At 49.9% G+C, this 22,279-nt stretch overlaps 2 protein-coding genes across 8 annotated transcripts in view; one reads left to right on the top strand and one right to left on the bottom strand.

The window, feature by feature from the left end:
• Positions 1 to 1,260: 1,260 nt before the first annotated feature.
• Positions 1,261 to 11,845, bottom strand: Efcab9 (EF-hand calcium binding domain 9). Of its 5 annotated transcripts, none has more exons than XM_087574444.1 (5): positions 11,427 to 11,845; positions 9,586 to 9,655; positions 2,878 to 3,026; positions 2,006 to 2,182; positions 1,261 to 1,495 (listed from the first exon to the last, which is right to left on the bottom strand). In XM_087574444.1, exons 3-5 carry the CDS (start codon positions 2,965 to 2,967, stop codon positions 1,307 to 1,309), a joined length of 456 nt encoding a protein of 151 aa, XP_087430570.1. In that variant the 5' UTR covers positions 2,968 to 3,026; positions 9,586 to 9,655; positions 11,427 to 11,845; the 3' UTR covers positions 1,261 to 1,306. The 5 variants fall into 5 exon arrangements, with proteins under 5 accessions (XP_087430570.1, XP_087430568.1, XP_087430567.1 ...); XM_087574442.1 differs by having other exon boundaries at positions 10,699 to 11,550; XM_087574441.1 differs by lacking the exons at positions 9,586 to 9,655; positions 11,427 to 11,845 and adding an exon at positions 6,014 to 6,153.
• A 156-nt stretch (positions 11,846 to 12,001) lies between these two features.
• Positions 12,002 to 22,279, top strand: part of Stk10 (serine/threonine kinase 10) — a 97,259-nt gene continuing 86,981 nt past the window's right edge. For 2 of the 3 annotated variants that reach the window (XM_087571090.1, XM_087571091.1), the window contains exon 1: positions 12,031 to 12,263. In XM_087571090.1, coding sequence (XP_087427216.1) covers positions 12,108 to 12,263 — 156 coding nt within the window. In that variant the 5' untranslated portion in view covers positions 12,031 to 12,107. 3 annotated transcript variants of the gene reach the window in all.

Here is a 22,279-nt window from a genome sequence, read left to right on the forward strand (position 1 = left end):
ACCAGCCAAAACAAAACAACTGTTTTCCCTACCCCTCCCTGTAGATGTCATCCTGACCTTGCGGGACCACCCAGTTCCTTCCCCCTTCTGAGGAACTTTTCCAACTTAGCCCTTTCCCAGTGATTCTCCAAGGCCAGGTGTAGGACTGGATGAGGAAAGTGACTGACTAGGCCAAGAACAGCCCCTTGAGCAGGCCAGCCAATACCTGACAAGATCCTTTGTCCTGTGTACCACCAATGAGAATGAGCCAGCTAACCCTGTTGCTGGTCTGCCTTCTGTAAAGAGTAAAAGTTGTGTGCTTTTTGAGTTCCGGGTTGCCTCTTCTTTCGAGGATGAGCAACCCCACGTACATAGATCATTAAACCTCTTGCCATTGCAGCGCTCTCTTTGTCAAGTTGTGTTCTGTGGGTTGCTCTCCTGAGGTAAGGCCACTTGTCTTACAACAAGTCTAGAAATGATCCCAAGAATGGTGAGCCCTTGATGAAGAGGAAGAAAAGGCCTCTTTGTTTTAACGGCTGGGCTCTAGAGCCATCAGGTCTCTGTGAGCACAGCCTGCTAAAAAGCAGAAGAAAAGGGGCTGGGGATTTAGCTCAGTGGTAGAGCGCTTGCCTAGGAAGCGCAAGGCCCTGGGTTCGGTCCCCAGCTCCGAAAAAAAGAACCAAAAAAAAAAAAAGCAGAAGAAAAGCAGAATGGCTGCTTGGGGCTGAAAGTGTAGCTCAGATATAGACACCCACTTTGATAGCTGGGTAGGAAAAGAAGACACCTTATAATTCCAGCACTTGGGAATTGGAGGCAAGAGGATCAGAAGCCCTAGGTGAACTTCAACCATAAAGTAAGTTTGAAACCAGCTTGGGCTACATAAGACCCAGAATCAAAAAAATAAATTAAAAAATACTCAGGGCTGGAGGGATGGCTCAGCGGTTAAGAGCACTGGCTGCTCTTCCAGAGGTCCTGAGTTCAATTCCCAGCAACCACATAGTGGCTCACAACCATCTGTAATGGGAACTGATGTCCCCTTCTGCTGTGTCTGAAGACAGCTACAGTGTACTTATATATAATAGATAGATAGATAGATAGATAGATAGATAGATAGATAGATAGATAGATAGATGATAGATAAATCTTAAAATACTGAGTTTGAATGGAACACACCTTTAATCTTAGGTTCTCAGGAGAACCTCTGTGAGTCTGATGCCAGCCTGATCCTGAGTCGAATAAATAAAACAGACAGACAGACAGACATGCACTTCAGTGCTCTACTTCACTGTGGCCATGTTAACTTTAATTAGTCATGCTCACTTCTGTGTCACAGGAGACTCCTGTGGCTTAACACGGATGAATACAACTTCTTGAGATGAAGATACTTCTCTTTATCTTTCCCTTTGTCTTTTTCTTTCTCTCTCACTTCCTCTCTTTCTTTCCTCCTTTTCTTTCTGTCTATGGATTTGTCCGTGCAGAAGATTGTGTACAGCTTAAATTCCTTGTAATTAAGTAGCTGTTATTGTGTAGAGGAGGAAAATGTTACAAAGTTTAGTAAGGTGGTAATTGTGTGACACTCTAGATGCTTGCAGACTTAGAGGTATAGAAATTGGGGCAGTTATGGGCTGAGAGGGGTCCAGGAACAGTCAGGCCGTGGGAGCAGGGTCACTTTGTCAGGTTTCCGTAGCAGCCACCATTTGCTTCCCTTTACAAAGACAGAAGTGACCATCCTCCCAGAGCCTTTTTAGAATTCTTCTCACTTGGTTCTAGCATAGAATTTCTTCCTTTCTGTTTATTCAAATCTATAAGCACTTGCCTGGCCCCTTTAGGGTACCTCCTCAAAACCTCTCTAATGTGTGTTCACACTACATGATAGGAAATTTAGTCAAGCCTTTCTCTGCCAGGCAGGGCCTGTTGGCCCTGAGTCCCTTCCCAGTCCCAGTCTGTTGCCAGACAGATCCACATCTTCCCCACCACTGGTGCAGGACATGGCCCTCTGCCCCACGATTCCTGAATCTCCACTTACTCGGTCACCTGTGATGTCAAAATCATGGAAAAGGTCTCGGAGTTCCTGCTTTTTAATATTGAAGAGAAACCTGTAGTTTTGGAAATTGGTCACACCTATATTCAACTCCCCGTCCAAATCAAGCAGATCGAAAACAGGCCGGGAATGGCGGTACATAAAGTGATCTTCCAGATGGTTCTATTTTGAGAGAAATGTGTGAGAATATTGGTGCTACCTGTAGGGTGTTACATCAAGGTGTGTATGGTCACAAGGCATTTCCTAGAGAGCTCCGAGCAAAGGGCAAACTCCCAAACACGGGGAAAGGGCTGTATGAAGAGGGCCAAGGGCCAAGAGAAACTTGGAAGTGATCACTTGTGCTTAATTAACAACCCAAGCTGCCACCTTGCATCGTCTATCTCTCAAAGCCTTGACCTTGGTACTTGGGCAAGATCCCTGTGTTCAAGGAGCACAAGGTAGTGTCTCTTGGTGAGGTGAAACACGGAGAACACACCTCTTCCTTTTAGCATCAGCAGAAAAGTCTCTGAGTCAAAGGACCAGGGCAGGAGTGAGTGAGGTATTTGGGAATGCTTTGAAGCCTGTTGGAGGACAAGCAGGCCAAGAAAGGTGGGCAGGAACAACATTTTCCTTACAAGTTTATACAGGATGGGAGGGCTGAAGATGGTGGCCACTGCTTCGAGAAGCGGGTAAGGTGCCGGAATGTGCAGGCAGATACTAGTCAGGAACTAAAACTGAATTTGTCATTTCTTTTTCCTTCCACCCATCTGTAGTGGTGAAAAGGCATCCCACTGTGCTTTCTCCTCAGTGTCTGGCTTTGTCAGAGGAGCAGGAAGCCCAGCCCCTTCTCACCTGCCCAGGCCAGCCCTGGTACTTGCCTGATGTGCCAGCAGTATGCAAACCAGCACGTAGAACTGGTCAAAACCGATCTCTCCTACAGCCGTCCAGTCTAGGAGGTCGAATATCATCTTGATCTGTGAGCTTCTCAGGTTAGTCACGTGGCGGAGGAAATGAAAGAACAACACATCTGGAGCAGAGGAGAACGAGTTGGAGTGTTTTAGAACAGTCCCAAAATACTTAAAGCAGGAGCCACATAAGATGGCAGGTGTGCCGGGAGCTCCCTATATACAGGAAGAACCTTCCATAACTCCACAAGCCTTTAGTTGCCTTTGCTGTGGGAAAGCAGTGTGCCAGGTTCTGAAAGCTGGGTGACAGTTGACTTACATGCCCAGATATCATAGGACTGGTCAGTGCTTGGCTCCTGACCCCAGGCACAGATGGTGACTTTGCAGTCACCAATGACAGGCAAGGTGCTGATTAGTGACAGAGTGCTCTTTGGAAGAGGAGAGAAGGCATCATTCTTCCTTTGCTAAAGATGTCGACAAGGGGTTGGGGATTTAGCTCAGTGGTAGAGCAGGCCCTGGGTTCGATCCCCAGCTCCGAAAAAAAAAAGAAAAGAAAAAAAAAAAAAAGATGTCGACAAATGAGCCAGAGAGATGGCTCTGCCAGGAAATACACTTGTCATGCAAGCCTGGAGACCAGAGCTTGATTCTCAGAACCCACATAAAAGTGGAAGGGAGAGAACAAACTCCTGAAAGTTGTCCTCTGACCTTCCAGTGCAAAGAGGTGCCACACCCATCATGCACATGCACATACAGACACAGACACAAGATAAGTGCTTAAGGATGCTAATGTTTACCTCAGCTTTTCCCAGGGTTCTTTGAATCCAAATAGGAAAATCTGAAAAGGTGGGACATGCTCTCCTATGAGTCCCTAGAGTTTCTGTGCTTACTCAGAGCAAAGGCTTCTGGGTATGGAGGGAGAGAGCCTTCCTGTGCTCTAAGCACTTTCCATTGCCACCTCTCAGCAAGCCCTGAGAACCTGATGAGAAAGGCTGTATGTAGCACACCCAGTTGTAAGCCTGTCGAGCCACTCAGGGGTCAAACTACAGCCTCCACTTCAGGAAGTAAGATGGGCAGCGTCTGTGCTGCTCCCAGCTCTAGTGGGATGTGACTGCTGCCATTGGTCTGTGTGTCTCAGTGGCAGAACTGGGGCTCATCCATGAGTCATCTTGGTGGACTGTGCACTATTGAAATGAAGCAGCCCTGGGGTTGGGGATTTAGCTCAGTGGTAGAGCGCTTGCCTAGGAAGCGCAAGGCCCTGGGTTCGGTCCCCAGCTCCGAAGCAGCCTTTTTTTTTTTTTGGTTCTTTTTTTTCGGAGCTGGGGACCGAACTGCCCAGCTTCAGGATTTTCAAGTGTGACTTTCCGTGTGGTTTCTCCTCTATCCTTTTGTGTAGTTTTGCTTTGTTTCGTTGTTGATACAGAGTCTCATTGACAGCTGGCCTGGAGCTCACTAAGTGAAGCCTTGGTTGGCCTCAAAAGTGCAGCCATCCCGCCCATCTTCTCACCTCTTCATTACTAAAGCTATCTGGAGACTTGGGTGCCACAGCTCCTGACAAAAATCTCAGCACTCAAGAGGCTGAGGCAGAAGGATTGCCATTAGCACAAGCCCAGCTTGGCTTATAGAGTCAGACTCTGTCCTTTTGTGGCCTCCATGGGTCCCAGGCACAAGAGTGGTATACAGATAGACATTCGGCCAAACAGACACATAAAATACCTTTGAAAATATTTTAAAGAAAACAACAACAACAACACCAAAAACTACCTCTGGGCCCCCCCCCCCGCTGAGTATGTAAAATACGAACGTCCTCTCTGCCATTTGCTCAAGGCAGGCAGAAGCACGGTGAGTCTGTGGTCACAATGTCAGCTTTGGTCTGATGGCCACTTGGCCTTTCCTCCTGTGTGGCCCACTGGGTGTTAACACTCAAAGCAACACACGGTATACACACGGGTGGCAGGGTGCTCCTGGAGACGTGTCCTGGGGGGACCTTGTAGCCATGGAACCAGTACTGCTTTGCAGTAAGATGACTCTGGTCACCCCAAACCCCAAGGCCTGGAGCTGCTCTCCCAGGAAGCAAAGCGTTAAAGCTGTGTCCTCTCTTAGGTCACTGTCCCTAACCTTGGTAATCGGATAGCAGGTGTGGACCTCCTGGATATTGTGTCACTGGGGAATTATGTGGTTACTAGGGAGATGAGACTCTGTTGCACAAATGCCCTAAGGAGACAGCTCTCTGAGGGACAGCTTGGTGCCTGAAGTTGTCTTCTCTGGGAAGGAGCGGTCTCACATCTCATGCCAAGTGTACACACAGAGGAAAGCAGGCTCGACCTGTGGAGCAAAAGTATCTTCCATTCAGTGTTTCTTCCATTCTTTCCAGTGCTGGGGCCCGGGCCCAAGCTAAGCCTGTCAACTGCTGAGGTTCAGCCGCTCCCCTGTTACTGATCGAATGGCTTCAAAAGCCTTTACGGAGGGAGGGCTTGGGTGTGGTACGCACACCTTTTAACCTTAACTCTCAGGAGGCAGAGGCAGATGGATCTCTGTGAGTTCCAAGCTAGGCCAATAGGCCAGGCTACATAGTGAGACCTGCCTGTCTCAAAAAGAATCAATCAATCAATCAATCAATCTCACAGGTGCTCTTGCTCATTCTTCACTGTGACATTTTCCTCTGTGAGGTGACAGTGATGGTTGGATTGATCAAACAAACAAACAAACAAAAACAAACAAACAAACAAACAAACAAACAAAAAACCCTTATTTAAATCGAGGCTCAAAAAGGACCAGGGTGTTTCAACCTGGCCTTCTGTTAGTGTATGGACTCAGAGCTGAGGGGGCAATATTTTTGGTAACTCCAATAGCAAAGAAGAATCTGGTTAAAAATCAGTGAGTCTCGGGTTGGGGATTTAGCTCAGTGGTAGAGCGCTTGCCTAGCAAGCGCAAGGCCCTGTGTTCGGTCCCCAGCTCCAAAAAAAAGAAAAGAAAAAAAAAAAAAATCAGTGAGTCTCAAAACCAAACAAACAAATGACATGAATGTGGGAAGGAGGGAATGTCGGGTGGGAAAGACACCAGAGGGCAGGATAAGAAATTGGGTCTGGAGATGACATGATCATTGAATCACCAAGAAACTGTGGGTAGAGCCCAGCCTGACCCCACAGCCTGCGGTCCCATTCTTTGCACTGAACTGTCATCTGTCTCCTTCAGCAGTTTCTCTCCCGGCTTCCTCCACAAGGTGAAGTCAATGTTAAGGAGACTGCTCTGGGTTCTGTGTGGGGCGGGTGGGGGTGGGGCTGGGGGTGGGGGCGGGGCGGGTGGGGGCGGGGCTGGGGGGCTGACCATTCAAGGTGTTCCTGTGGTGCACGTCGAGAAGGTGAAAGTACTCCATCAAAGCCTTCACGTTTCTCAACGACAGCAAACAGTAGATTTTGTCCATGTAAAGGTACCACAGAAAAGACCCCTGAGTCAGTTTCATGGCTGCAGCTTTCGGCCAGAGGCTCTGGCAACCTGACACGGAATGGAGAATTCCGTCTCAGAACTAGAATGTTGGACAGGGTCCCCAAGATGACCTGGCAGAACTGGAGGGGACAATAAGAGGGAATGAAATGACCTTGTCACGGCTCTCCAGTTTCGCCGTGGGTCTTTCCTGACTTCTTGTGGCCTTTTTCTTTGACCCTAAAACAGCCATTCAAATCGCAGGCTGTCCAGACAGGAAGGGCCACCTGAGCCAAGTACCACAGTGGCTCAGGGAGCCATGATAGATGGTGTGCCCAGTAGGAAGAAAAATGGAGACTCATGTGCGTGGAAAGATCCTCAAACAAGTATACTAATAAAAAGTCAAAGAGAAAAAATGCATGTTTGTATATATGTTTAAATTATACATACACACATTATATATACATATACATATATATATATCAGTCTATATAGGACTACATATGTATATGGAGAGAGATTGTTCAATATCAATATCTTGGCCCCCCGGTAACTCACTCTGTAGACCAGGCTGGCCTTGAACTCACAGAGATCTGCCTGCCTCTGCCTCCCAGGTGCTGGGACTTGGCTTGGCTCAAGAAGGAATTTTTACTTTTTAAAAAAGATTTATTTATTTATTATTTATATGAGTACACTGTAGCTGTCTTCAGACACACCAGAAGAGGGCACTGGATCCCATTACAGATGGTTGTGAGCCACCATGTGGTTGCTGGGATTTGAAGTCAGGACCTCTGGGAAGAGCAGTCAGTGCTCTTAACCACCGAGCCATCTCTCCAGCCCCCTCATAAGCCATTTCATGTTTCAAACTTGTACGTTTCTTTTTCTTAGAGTTTGTGTTTTAAAACTTTCTTGGTGGGGTTGGGGATTTAGCTCAGTGGTAGAGCGCTTGCCTAGGAAGCGCAAGGCCCTGGGTTCGGTCCCCAGCTCCGAAAAAAAGAACAAAAAAAAAAAAAAAAAAACTTTCTTGGTGATGGTGTGAAGGTGTATACACAGGTATGTGCACTATGGCCTTGAGCCTTCTCCAGCCCACAACACTCTATTCATATACGGTTATCTGTCTGTATGCATACATATTTGGATAGATGTATATGTATTTACAATGGACACATAGACGTGTGCATGCACAGTTCTAACTTTATAAATCATGGGACCCTCGGATGTTATCATGGATTGGTTAAAATCCCAGACAACACCCTGGATTTATGACTGGTGTGTAGTCTTGTCAGATGGATCCCTTCACCTTGGGGTCTATGCTAACTCCCAGTGTTAGAATTGAGCTGACTTGTAGGATAACCCCAGCAGTATCTACAGAGAATTGCTTGATGTGGCAATATTTCCACATGTTTTTCGTTTGTTATTGGTTTACGGAATTTTATTTGTTGGTTCTTGAGACGGGGTCTTGTTTTGTCTCAGGCTGCCTACAGCTTACTGTGTGGTTCAGGTTTTGCTGTCTGGACGCTGGGATTACAGGTGAGCACCGTTACGATTTCCTTTTAGGTTGTATGTGGGTGGGAGCGTTCATAAGGGGATGCAGACCCAAGGAAATAGGTGTATTTGTGTGACGTTTAGGCTCAGTGAAGAATGGAAAGTCATGTGTAGCAAAGTGTGGTGGGAGGTCAGAAAGGATTACGTCATGGTTGTAAGGGTCAGTTCGGTCCATTCTCAGCATCTCTGGGCCCTCACCTTCATTCAGGGACAGGGAGGGACAAATGACATATTTTGAGGTCAGATGCCATCATTTCCATGCAAAGACTCTGATGTGTGCTTGCATCAGCTTTATTCATAATAACCTGATGGATAGAACCCAACCCCGGCTCTCCCTCAACGGTTGACACTGTATTAGTGACCGAGGTATATCCATACAGTGGAATATGAGTGAGCCACGAGCACATGCAACATGATGGATCTCAGAACTGTGCTGAGTTAAAAGAAGCTAAACGCAAGCCACTGTGTGGTTTGTGACTGAGCGCTTGCCTCGCTCGAGCAAGGGTCTGTCTGGCTTTAAACTCCAGCGCTGGAAAGATAAATTTGAAAGAAGCAGGGATGGGAACTGCCTGAAGAGGCAACGGAGACTTCTCGACTCTGACTGTGAGACAGCCCAGTCTTGGCAAAACTCCTTTAGCAGTGAACCTTAAGGGAGAGCACTCCTGGGGTTGGGGATTTAGCTCAGTGGTAGAGCACTTGCCTAGCAAGCGCAAGGCCCTGGGTTCGGTCCCCAGCTCCGGGGGGGGGGAAGGGGGGAGAGCATTCCTGTTGGTATAAATGAAACCTTAAAGAACTTGATTCTTGTTCTTCTGAGATAGGGTTTCACTATGTAACTCCGGCTGGTCTAGAAGTTGATATACAGTCCAGGCTGGCTTTGAACTCAAGAGAGAGCCTTTTGCCTCTGACTCTTAAATGCGGGGATTAAAGATGTGCATCACTGTGCCTGCCCTAAACAGATTTTTTTTTCCTTTAAATGTTACTGATGTTTTGCCTCCATGTATGTCTGTGCACTGCCCCCACGCAGTGCCTGGGAAGGTCAGAAGAGGGTGTCAGGTCACATGAAACTGGTGTGACAGATGACCGTGCACAGCCACCCGGGTGCTGGGAATTGAATCTTCCTCTGGAAGAGCAGCCATTGAGGAGACATCACTCCAGCACCTTAAGTTGATTTCTCTCTCTCTTTTTTTTTTTTTTCTTTTTTCTTTTTTTCGGAGCTGGGGACCGAACCCAGGGCCTTGCGCTTGCTAGGCAAGCGCTCTACCACTGAGCTAAATCCCCAACCCCATTGATTTCTCTTTTTAATGAGTCACCGGTTCTCTGTGTAGCTCTAGCTGGCCTAGAACTAACTTGTAGACCAGGCTGGCCTCGAACTTGGAGATACACCTGCTGGGACTAAAGGTGAGCACCACCACCATTCAGCTAAATTGAATTTTTTTTTTTTAAGTTAAAAATTTTGGCTCTCCAAGGGGCTGGAGTTCCTTCACAGAGCATGTTTCCTATGTACAAGAACCTGGGTTCAGGGGTTGGGGATTTAGCTCAGTGGTAGAGCGCTTGCCTAGGAAGCACAAGGCCCTGGGTTCGGTCCTCAGCTCCGGAAAAAAAGAACCAAAAAAAAAAAAAAAAAAGAACCTGGGTTCAGCTGTCAGTAGCAGGGAAATACCATACTCATACGAACATAAAAGCAGCCCAGATCATATCAATATTACACATACTTACTTGTTCAGCAGAAGACACCATGGGGAAGTTAAGAGACAGATGAAAGGTTGGCAGAAACCATTTTCAATATCTAAACACAACAAGATAATATGTTTACAAAGTGAGATGGCTCAGGAGAGCCAGGGGGGCCTGAGTTAATCCTCAGGACCCACAGGGTGGGAGAGAGAACCAATTCCTGCAAGTGGCCCTCTGACCTCCACATGTGAACGCATGCACTGGAAAGCACACCCACATGAATGCGCGCACGCGTGCGCGCGCACACACACACACACACACACACACACACAAATGCACACACAAACAATAAAATTCCTAGACTCACAAAGACAGGAAATCCAATTTTTTTTAATGGACAAGGAAAGAACAGAACGGTAAGATGCTGTAGGGCCCCAATTTGACCTTTAATTCCCAGCATTCGGGAGGCAGAGGCAGGAGGAGTTCTGTGAGGCCAGCCTCAAGTAACAGGGCAGCCAGGGCTACATTGAGCAACCCCCTTTCAAATGAAACACCCCCAACCCTCCCATGTGCGCCAAATTCAACAAAACAAAAATGGCAGAGGACTCAAAGGAACTGAAAGGCTATAATAAAACTGTGCGAACTCAGACTCATTTATTGAGATAAGCACAGCAAAAGCACTATTAATCGAACTTACTAATTTCTATTTTAAGTTGTTTCAGAAAGTAGTGTGGGGGAAGGGCACAGCCCTTCATTCACTAGATCGGTGTGAAGCCCTGTACCAGAGACAGTGGAGGAATAAAACCCTGATTTAACATGTTTCAAAGCAGCTTAGGTTCTGTTGAGCCTCTTTTTTACTCTCCAGTGTGGTTTTGCTACATAAGTTACATCTCCGCCCCCGCCCCCGCCCCCCCCTCCCCCTCCCCCCGGCCCCCGCCGCCCCAAACACCTTACAAAACAAAAGTAACTCGTGATTTGGGGCAAGTTTCCGGAGTTACAGAACTGTCCCTGTAGTTCTCCTCCGCCGCCACCACCCGACATTTTCATCACCCCTTTGAGTTTCCAGTAAGTCCCTGTGTCTGGGAGCAGAAGCCAACCCTTAACCGGCTTCTCCACAGCGTTGCCTTTTCTGGACCGGTCATAAAAATGCAGTCATACCTCGTGCGGTCTTTGCGTCTGGCTTCTTTCACGTAACATGACATCTTTTAACGGACCTTTCCATTTTTATCCTTACTTTGTTTTCTTCTGGAGCTCCCGGGACTGGTTAGCTCATTCTGACCCTCTGTCCACCCGGTAGAGCGGCAGACTTCAGTAGGTCCCACTCGACAAAGTGGCAGATGTACACTTTGGCTGGTCCGCAGGCAGACTCAACGAGAAAAGTGTTGCATGACACTTCCTTCTTTTAATTATAAAAATTCCCCGCACTTATTCAGTGGTGGAAACAATTGGAACTGGAGCAACCTTTATTGGGGCGCCCTTTGCACACACACCCCCTCTCCGCGCACCGCATTCACTCTCCATCCGGCTTTCCAAGTGAGAAACAGCCCTTGGCGCTAGCGCGCGGCTCAAGGGATATTTTCGAAGGAGAGCAACAACTTAAACGCTTTTTCGAGCTAACTGTGAGACGCTTTTGTTCAGGAGGTGAGGGTCACCATCAAAGACTCAGTAGCTGCCCAACCCCTAGCACAGTCACTAGAACCCACGTTTTGATACCAGGGAAAGACGCTGTGCAATCTGCAGGACGCCCGCAGCTAAGGTAGAGGGATGAGGGTCTGTCCGCCTCGATAGAGGAGGACGTCTCCGAAATGACACCGGGTTTTTTTTCTTTTTAATTCGCAAAATAATTTGAAAGTTTTACTTAATAAGGAATATATTTGCTAACCTACCATGAAGCCTAATAGGTCCTAAAGGGACTCTTGTTTCTTGTCCAGAGTTCTGGCTGTTCGTGGCTGGCGGGGGCGGGGAACGCCCGGATTCGGGGGCGCGTAGCCGCGGGGCTCTGCTTTCTGCACTGCTCAGAGACATCACGAGACCCGCGTAGGAAGTGTGGCGAAGGCCATCTGGGACTGAGTGAACTTTGGGGCAAAGAGCACGGAAGACCCGGGTGAACCCCGGGGAGAGGGGCGCGGGCGTCCCTCGCGGGAAGCCGGCGAGCCAGGCCGCCGAGGGCGCATTCTGTGCGCGGCTGCAGCAGCTCTACACCGACGGCCGTTGCGAGACACCAGCTGAACCCCGGGAGTTTGGGGTTCCGGGACGCGCAACGGGCCCAGGGGCCGGCCACTGAGCGGACTACAGTCTCCAGAGTGCCCCGCGGCGCAGGCGGAGCCGCGAGCTCCCGCAGCCAATTGAGGGGTCTCGGGGCGCCGCGGAGCAGGTGGAGCCGGCGGGGACAGGCGCGCTCGCGGGTGCCGGCGTCCTGCGGGCGGGTCCAGGAGGGGGCGGGGCGGGGCGGGCGGGCCGCGGTTCCGGCAGCTCCCTGCCGCCACGGGCGCACTCGGCCGGTGCTGCGCTGCGGGGAGGGCGGCTCTCCGAAGCCGCGCGTCCTGTCGTCGCGCTCCTGATCCACCATGGCTTTCGCCAATTTTCGCCGCATCTTGCGGTTATCCACCTTCGAGAAGAGAAAGTCCCGTGAATACGAGCATGTCCGCAGGGACCTGGACCCCAACGACGTATGGGAGATCCTGGGCGAGCTGGGAGACGGCGCCTTCGGCAAAGTCTACAAGGTGAGGGTCCCAATTGCTGAACCTGCCAGGTCCTGCGAGCCTCTGACCCTCGCGCAGCTGCTTCTGAGCACTTCCTGTGTGCCCCGCACAGGACACAAAGGGACATTTGTAGGACTGAAGCATCCCAGGGGGGCTACCCCAGGCATCTCCCGGAACACGGTGATAGGGACACATCTAAGAAGGGCTACACCGACGTTGTGGGAATGTTCAGACTCTGGGCTGTGTCTGAGAGGGTTGGGAGTTGAGGACACTCTTGAAGATGAGCCCACGACCGACCGGTACTCACTACGGGAGGGCAGAGGGGCCCTGGAGTGAGGGAAGGCAGGCTTGGTATTAGAGGGCTCAACGGAAAGCGAGGACAGGGTCCTGTGACTGCAGCTGCAGGGCACAGATTTGGCTTCTGGACGCCTGAGTCACCAGAGGCTCCCTGTCTGCAGTTACCTCTTCCCTGGAGGAAGACCGGCTGAGGATGAGTGGGTGGGGCAGAGAGATGATTCCTTATAGACACGTGTGCACGCGGACAGCTCCTGGGGTTTGGTCCTCTGAGCCAATTCTGAGTGCCTGGGTTGTTGTTCAAAGTACCTAACTCATCTTGACTCCACCCTTTCTCATTTCCTCCCTTTCCAGGAAAAAGTCTTTCCTCCTCCCAACCCCCCAGCCCCCAAAACCCCTCCCTCATGGAGTCTTGCTGCTCAGGCTGGTCTCCCAACTCAAGATCTGCTTGCCTCAATCTCTGGAGCAGCTTGGACTGTAGGCTTGGCTACTACAGCCTGGCATTCCCTAATCCATTTGGGAGACTCCCATAGTTCAGCTGCCTTAACTGCCCTCCTAAACCATATGTCACTGTCCTTGGGGCTTCTGTAGTTGGAGGCCTCACTGACCCTTTCAGGATGTTGGACCCCAGAAAGGGCTTTTCCAGCTCCTCAAGTTGGGGCTTGCTCTCTCTGACTTGAAGTCGGTATGCTAGAGTTGGTCTGCTTCTTGTCCCAGAAGTACGCATCCTAGGAGAGAGGTGATAGCATCTTTGGGAAGCTTGTTAGAAACTGAGTCTCAGCTGGGCATGGTGGTGTACACCTTCAATCCCAGCAGAGGCAGGCAGGTCTGAGTCTGAGGCTAGCCTGGTCTACAGAGTGAGTTCCAGGACAACCAGGGGCTACACGGGGAAACCCTGTCTCTGGATAACAAAAACAAAACAAACAACAGCAACAACAACAACAAAAAAAAAAAAAAAAAAACAACCAAAAACCAGAAGCTAAGACTCAGGCCCTACTCAGCACTCAGATTGCAGTGCTCCAGGGCTTGGAGCAGTGGCAGTTTGAGGGCAGTCAGACCCTTGGAGACCTCCTCTCTCAGTTGCACTTCCTGTGGGAGGTCTGAGGAACCCCTGCTAGGGCAAAGTTCTCCATTGGGAGAGTCAAGCAGAGGTCACCTGCATTCCAACTGAATGGAACACTTTGGCTAAGGGGTTTGCCCATATTTGAGGGCAGGAGCCAGTCTCCCCTCTCATCTGTCCTCCAGGCCTTGCTCCTCTGCTGCATTCTCCTAGTGATGTCTGGAAATGGTCCACAGTCTCTCAGCTCTCTCTGATGCTGCCTGCTCCTGCAAAAGTGTCCTGACCACTGTGAGGGCCTCTGGCCTGACTCACTGTCTCTAATGTTCAGCTGTTTGTCTGTGCAAGCGCTTGGCTCTCCGTGTTCCTTTTTCTCTGTTAGGGACTTTGAATCACCTTCTTGTGAACTCTCAATTGTTACTTCAGATCCTTTCCCACTGTTTGCAAGTTTCCTGTAAAGCATTCTGCTAGGCTGCAGGACCTCATCTGTCTCTAGTTTGCCCGTTCATCCCCAGGTGTCCTGTTCTGGCTTTCTACGGCTCATTTTTATTTAAACTTGCACGTAGAACTTTGCTTTCTAAAGGGTAAGCATCTCCGTAGTCATTGCTGCTTGCTGGGTAAAATTCCTCTGTTCTCAGGTAGTTTCGAGGAAGGGAGCTCTCCAGTAACCCACTATTTTGCTGGTTCCCATTCCCCAAAGCATACAGAGCCCTTTGAAGAGTGTCCGAAAGCTGGAAAATGGCTCTGAAGCAAGACAAGGGAAAGGGAGACCCCCGAGGGTCACGTGACAGCTGATATTCTTGGGTAGTTTGTCAGGGTCGGTGATGGGTTGCCCAAAGATGACCCCCTATAAAGGGACAGAGACACCTCTGTTGCTCAGTGCTGTGCCCTCTTGCATGCAACGCATTCCTCAGGTGTTTGTCACCTCGGTGCTCGAATCACCTGTGTAGAAATGTGACGTGTGGGGTGGCTTGGGGCGCAGGATGCTCAACGAGGATGACAGGTGACTGTCACTGTTGTGTGACTACTAGGAGATGCGTCCTCTTGTTATTCTAGAACACATTTGAACGTTTTGAAGTTTCCCACAGAGCGTCCTGTTAGGCTGACAGGAGCTCAATCTGTCTTCAGTTGTGTGACTACTAGGAGATGCGTCCTCTTGTTATTCTAGAACACATTTGAACGTTTTGAAGTTTCCCACAGAGCGTCCTGTTAGGCTGACAGGAGCTCAATCTGTCTTCAGTTTGCCCTCTCTCTTGGTTAAGTATCTTTTCATTTTGTGATGAAGGGTTTTGTTTGTTTTGTTTTCTTGAGACAGGATTTTTCTGTGTGGTCTTGGCTATCCTGGAGCTCACTCTGTAGGGGAGGCTGGCCTTGAACTCAGAGATCTCTGCCTGCCTTTCCCTCCCAAGTGCTGGGATTAAAAGCATGTGCCATCACCACCTGGCAAGTTTTTGTTTGGTTTGGTTCTGTTTGGTATTCGTGTACCATAAGTGAGCAGGTACCCATGCACATGTGTGCACGTGTGCACAGGGTCGAGGCTGACATTGGAATTCTTCCTGAATCACTCCCCCCAGTATTTTTCTGAGACAGGGCCTGAGTCTGGAGCTCACAGATTGAACCAGACTACCTGGTCAGAGAGCCCCTGGGACCTTCTTCCTGCCTCTGCCTCCATGGCTTTGGGATTACAGGTTTTGCATTGACACGCCTGGTATTGGGATCTGAACTCAGCTTGTGAGGCAAGCTCTTATCGTATCAATGGAGTCGTCTTCCCAGCCCCGAATTTTGTGCTGCTTTGTTCACATGGCTCTGGTAGTAGCAATAGCTTAATACCACGCGTATGTGATCTCTGCCTAAACACACTGTGGAGCCCTGGTCATCTAGGATTGTGTCAGTACACGCTGTACCTCCTGTGACGACAGAATCACCTGATGCGTTTGTCAGATGTCCCCCACTACTGAATGACATAAGTCTGTGTTATCACCTTGACCTCAGCATGTGTCATGCTGTTTTAGCCGAAGTTCATTCCTGCAGTCCTCAGCCCCTCCTGGAGGACTTCAGTAGGCTAAAACTAAGACCTCTCAAATCAAAGGCCATGACCTCTATCTGCCTTCTGGTTCATAGACCTGGATTCTCTGTGTGGTCCTGGCTGTCCTGGAACTCTGTAGAGGAGGCTGGCCTCGAACTCAGATATTCACCTGCCTCTGCCTCCTGAGTGCTGGGATTAGAGGTGTGCACCCTGGATTCACCACCCCTGGTCCCCCCTCTCCCCTCTGCTTTCTGACAAGTCCTTCTTTGTCTGTCAGCCTCAGCCTGGAGAGATCACCCACCCCATTGTTGTGTGATGGAAAATTGGTTCTGAAAGAAAATTATTTCTGGTTCATTGCTCGAATTCAAAATGAGGCTCATGGGTGACATGTTTTCAGAGGTCTTGTCATGAGCAATCGTCTTCTCTGAGGTGGGGCAGGGGGGAGAGGAAGTGTTTGGTCTCTACAGTGGAAAGCACTGTCCCTAGCACAGCCTAGTGCAGAGGTGCCGGCCAGTCACCCGTTCCAGTGCTTGAGGGGCCACAGAGGATAAAATGAAACAGACCAGGCTGGTGGGAGGTGATGTCTTTGCCCTCTGGAGCTTGCTTAGGCTCTGTAAACTTTTTTAAAAGGTCAATTTGTAAAAGCAACATGGTGGTGGGGGAGGTGAAAGGACTAAAAAGAAAAAGTCTCCTTAAGTTGATAGGTTACTATGTTTATACTCCTCAGCCTAAATCAGAGTCCTTTTGTAGACTAGGCAAACATCCTACCACAGGTCTTTCTCCAGCCTGGGTTTTTGTGTCTGTTCTTGGTTCTTTTGAAAGAGGGTCTTTCTGCGTTCCTTAGGCTGACCTCAAGCATCTGGCCTTAGGCAGTCTTCCTTAGTCCCCTATGTGGCTGCTTGAGCAGCCACGGGCCACTGGGCCTTGCTGGCTCTTTTTCTTTTCTTTCTTTTTTTTTTTTTCCCCCCCGGAGCTGGGGACGGAACCCAGGGCCTTGCCAGGGCCTTGCGCTTGCTAGGCAAGCGCTCTACCACTAAGCTAACCCCGGCTCTTTTTCATTTTATTTTTTAAACTACTAACAAATGAAGATTGATCAATAGTTTCACCCCTTTCATCTCAGCACTGGCGGGGAGGCAGGGCAGGAGCACTCAGGCAGGTGGATTTCTGAGGTCAGCCTGGTGGGTTTCACGACAGCCAGGACTACACAGAAAAACCCTGTCTTGAAAAAAGCCAAACGAACTAACCAAGTAAATAAAATTAATATTAATTAATTAATCAATTAATTAAATAGAATTGATCGATTCTTGTCCTGTCAGGAAGTATAGTTGTCGCTTTCCGTATCCTGTAATGTAAGACACATCTTGAAGGAAGGTTATAGGTAGAGAATGGTGCAGGGAGGGTGGCCCACTGTGTGTGCCTCCATGTGTTTGTGTCTTTGCAACTCCTTAGATTTGCTCTGACCAGTCATCCACCATTTTTCTGCCTTACACGACGACATCAAGGTGACTTCAGCTCCCTGGCAACCAAACAGCACTTTCAAAGTTAGCACAGCGGCAGAGTTCACTAGAGGGTGATTTTGAAAATACAGTGAGATACATTTATGGACGGCCTTTTGCTGCTCTCTCTTGGCAGCAGCCAACCAGAGTCCTTGTGGGTCCCCAGAGAGTGAGGGGACTTTGACAGCTGTGTCTAGATATCAGGTGCCCTCGGGTCTGGTGGCTTTGGAGGCCAGGCTCACGGTGCTGGAAGCCTCCATCCCTCCAGGCCAGCCCCGCCCACCCCCAGTGTTGGGAAGCCAGGGTTTCCGCCTGGCTCCCCTGGGGCTACCCGAGGCCTCCTGTATCCCTCCTCCTCTTCTTCCTCCTCTTTCTCCTCCCCTACTGGTCCCTTCTATTCCTACTCCGGAAAGGGATCTGCCCCTAGGCAGTAACCTTGTTTCCTCTCAGCCTAGTATTTTTAAACTCAAGTCCAAGCCATTGTGAGCAGTTCCTCACTCATCAGAAAGGCTCCCGATGTCCCTCGAGGGCACCTGGCAAGGGTCTGCTTCTGCTCACTCGCCGGCATTGCAGCTGGCTTTGGTCAGCTCCTGACACACTGGACACTTTCCAGCAATCTCAAAGTAGGCGTGGGTAGGAATGGGTGTGGCTAGATGGAGGAGGGCTAATGCTCACCCCATCTCTTGAGGTCACCTAGATGGGGAAGAAAAGCCCAGGGCCATCCTCTGCGGGGTACCCTAGGGCAGCTGCTATGGAGGACAGTAGGATCTGTGTTCCACTGTGACCCCATTTGTTTCTTAAGCCAGTGGCTTCCTCTTAGCTGAGGCAATGTCTCTGAGGAGGTGTCCACAGTGCAGGAGAAGCGTCCACAGAGAAGAGTGAGTGGCTTTACCCCTGGTCCCTTCCCTGGCAGAGCCAGGACTATTTATGATTGTTGACACTCTGGGTGGTGCTTCTGAGAAGGTCTTGGCTTGCCACTGTCACTTATCTGGGACAAGGCGGAAAGACTTGCAGCTCAACTGTGGCACCTGGGCGTCCAGCCTGGACACCGTTGATTGACATGGGTGTCATGTTCCCGCCTCAGAGGGAACAAGCAACCCTGGGACCAAATGTGAACGCTGGTGCCCAGGACACAGACCCAGGTTTTTCCGTGCTCACCCATGGAAGCGGTCACATGAGATTTTTATTAGTCACAGAGCAAAATGAGTTATAATGAATGTATTGGTGGGGGCATGGGTAGGTGGGTCACAACCACGTGGGGAAACTCTGCTGTAGTCTTCAGATGCTTTCTGAGACTTGTCTGGCTTTGGGGTTGGTGCAATCTGGCAGTCAGCTGAAAATACATTTTAAAGTCCCAGTAGTTGCAGGGATGTTTAGGTTAGACACAGGGATGAACTGTGGAGAGTTCTCAAAGGGACTGAAAATGGCCCAAGATAATTTGTCTTTTGTCTGCAACATTTTAATTCTCCCTAATCTTTGAGTTTAGCCCTTTGGCCTTGCAGAATTGTTAACACAGACACAGCCTGCCCCTCCCTCCCGCTCCCCCCATCCCCTCTCCTGGAATTTCAATTTACAGTTGTGGGCCTGCCTTATGCCTTGTAGATGTTCTCAACATACCGGTTTGTGTCCAGTCTCCTCCAGATGTCAGAACTCCCACCACCACCACCACCACCACCACCAGCACCACCAAAGCTGTGGCTGCCAAGACTGTCCTGAACATTGTCATATGCTCTGGGGCATGAGGGGGAGGCAGAGTCCTCCAGTTAAATAGATGAGCATATCTGTAATATAGTTCATCTCGCTGTTCAGCACAAATGCAGATTAAAAAAAAAATGTTTCTCAGCCGGGGTTGGATGTGGAAGCCACAGATTTGGGAGGGCTAGCTGCATCTGCCTCCTCCATGTATTACATGAGAAACCTTGGTGTCACAGAGGTGAGAGTTCAAACCTTGGCTGCCCCACTTCACGACGGTGTGATGGGGGAGGTGAGTGAGTGGTTTGCCTCTGAGCTTCAGTTTTCTCATGTGTGAGTGGAACTGAGAAGATAGCCCTCCTCAGAGCTGTCCTGAGAGTTAGCCTGCACCACAGGGCAGTGTGGGCATGGTGGGTAGGGGGCATTTGAGCAGCTTCGTGGAGGATAGCAGTCTTCAACAGTCGCCGACAACTGGGGGCTGCCTGTCAGGAGAGCTTGAACAGGGGACCACAGAGCCGTAGAGTGGGAAGCTGACTGTGGGCTGGGCAGCCAGATGGTAATGAGAAGGCAGAGAATGAGTCTGGTCTGATGAGTGGGTAGGCATGTAGAACCAGGTTTGGCCACAGCTGGCTTTTGAGCTTGGTGACCTGAGGTTGGGTTTGTGTGACCTTCCCTGGGCTAAATCTGATGCTACTTGACCTCTGCATTTGAAACCAGGAAATTGCTCATAGAAGACCAGTGGCGGGTCTCCTCTGGAAGCGTCCTCATTGACTGATAGCTTTTAGTGTTCCTGCTGGGCCGCATCTGTAGGAGCAGGGGAGCCTGGCTGCTGTCCCCAGAATGACCCACAGACCACAGGAGCCACACAGGAGTATTTGAAACAGTGACTGGGTAGTACAATGGTCATTTTAGCGTCTGACAAACATCAGCAGAGAGATGTTTGGTTTTCTTCTGAAGTCCCTACATGAGGCAAACTTGGGTCTGTACAGACCCACATGATTTCTGGTGCTCAGCCCTGCGCCTCTGGCCCACTGCGTCCCTCCTGTCTTCCCAGTGGCCAGTGGGTTTGAGCATTTGAAGTAGGTATTCCGGAGTGCTGTCACGGCAAGGCTACGTCCGATAGTCCTTTGGTCTGCATGGCTGTATACTGTAGCTCTATAAAATGTGTACAGTTGTGATCACAGTGCTGGAGGCTGGGAAGGCCAGGATAAATAAAGGCTCTTAAAGATTTGGTGTTTGGCAAACCTCCTCACGGTGCGCTCATGTGGTGGAGGGGCGAGCCAGTGCCCTCAAGTCTACTTCTCCTATCAAGTCTCTGACCCTATTTACAAAGGCCTGCCCTTTAATCTAGCAACCGGGTCAAAGGCCCAGACTTTTAATTCTGTTATCTTAGAGTCAGGATTTCCATATATGGATTTCTGAGGGGGACGTAGACATTCAGATCATAGTGGGAACTCGGTCAATAGGGCCCTGAGTGACAAACTAGGGAGTTAAATGTGTCAGTTTTGGCCTCAGATAATGTCCTTTCTGTCATCGGCCTCCAAATCAGAAGGATTTGTCAGAAAGGTCCCCTCTGTGATGAGAGAAAAGGGACAAGGTCATGACCAGAAAGGGGCAGTGACTTATCTGAGGACACAGCCAGCTCTCCTATGCTCCAACTGTGGGAGCTTATGAAGAATGAAGGCTGAGTCAGACTGGCCAGTGGATGGAGACTGGAGCAGCCTGCTGGGGTAGAGGAATGAGGTGTGGTTGGGGCCTAGGTCAGAGTCTGGAACTGGCAAATGCCTAGTGCAGGGGCCACCAGTTTACAAAGGAGATGTGGGCTGAGGGAGAGTGAGAGGGGGTCTGGGGTGGGAATGGGACTTTTGCCAGGGATTGAGGCTGGATGGAGAGTACCTGACTCTGCTGGTCCTGGGTTGCATGAGGCAGAGAAAGTGGACTGCCTCTGCCTGTTTTTCATTCACTGCAAAGGCTGCAGGAATGATGTAACTAGACAGGGTCCTTGAAGGATGTGACAGCCTGTGATCAGTCACTAGCATCCGGGACACCGAGAGCTCAAGTGTTAGCTCATTGAATAGTTCTTGACCATTTTTCACGTTTCAAGCCTTGCAGGTCTCCTCTGGAGGATTCACTATTAGTTAGTGTCCGCCATTTTTTTCTTCTTCTCTTATCCTCCAGAGAGGCAGGGGATAGTCGATCCCCTCACTCTATACCTGGTAGGGCAGAGGCCCAGAGATGGCCAGGGACTTTTTTAGAGTCACAGAGTCTTTCCTTGGCAGGACTGAGACTTAATCCAGGTCTTTCTGGCCAGGGCTCGGCACCTTTTTCCCTGCAGGTAACAGAAGGAAAGCCACAGGTCATGTTAGGCAGAGGAGGTTGCTCTCCTGTGCTATTGGCTCGTGGGCCTTGTGGGTTCTGTGTCTAGAAACATGACCTTCTTTCTGAGCCTTCTTCAAGTGGATGTTGATGGTGGCCTCCCCTGCAGAGGAAGTGGTAATGGGCAGGGCTGCAGAGGAAGTGGCTGGGGGCCTCCAGAGGGCAGAAGATGAAGAAGGTTCTTGTCACCCTCCTGGGCCCTAGTGGGTGGGTGGGGTGGCTGGGAGGCAGGACCTGTCATGGGGAGATACACCCCAAGGGGCCTCCTGCCCTCCCTCCTCAGGCACCTCCCACTCGTGTCCCTTCCCTTTTCGCTTCTGCTTTCCCAAGTCGCAGGGTTGTTGTTGTTGTTGTTTTTTTTTTTTTTTTTTTTTTTTCTTCCTTCCTCCATAGCTTACTGATTCTTTTGTGTAAACCAGCATGGTTCTTATCAGAGTCAGAATTAAGGGGAGGGGAAGAGCTGGGGCCTTGAGCCTCGATCGGACTGGTAACTAGAGGGTTAACTCTGCCAGGCCTGACAGAGGAGGTGTCTGGCCCCTAAAAAGTGCTGAAGGAAGGCAGTGCTTTGCACAAGGATCCTTGCAGGGGGTGCCCCTGTTATGCCACAGCCTTGGATTCTCTGGCAACTAGCTACCCCCATGCACTGTTGTAACTCACTCAGAGCAGCTGACCCTGCTTACCCTCCTCACCTCAGTCAGTGCTCTCCCCTTCACAGGACGTGCTCACTGTGCACAGGGCTCCCTGTGTTCCTTTGCCCTCTCCTGTTCCTGGGGACAGAATAGGTTGTGCTGGAGAGAGGGCTGTTAACTGGATAAGAAGCAGTTGAGTAGAAGGAATGGCTTCTTTGTTTTTTGTTTTTGCTGAAGTTGTTTTGTTTCTTGTTTTTTGTTTGTTTTTTTGTTTGTTTGTTTGTTTTTTTGAGATAGGGTTTCTCAGTGTAGCCCCGAGTGTCCTGGAACTTGCTCTGTAGACCAGGCCTGCACCCTGGGTTCAAAGGCACAGAGATCTGCCTGCCTCTGCCTCCTGAGATCAAAGGTGTGCGCCACCACTGTCCTGGTGAAGAAAAATGACTCGTAATGGCTGAAGCTCAGCAGGC

Source organism: Rattus norvegicus, chromosome 10 (genome assembly GCF_021556685.1).
Source record: "Rattus norvegicus strain SHRSP/BbbUtx chromosome 10, alternate assembly SHRSP_T2T, whole genome shotgun sequence".
Taxonomy (NCBI): Eukaryota; Metazoa; Chordata; class Mammalia; order Rodentia; family Muridae; genus Rattus; species Rattus norvegicus.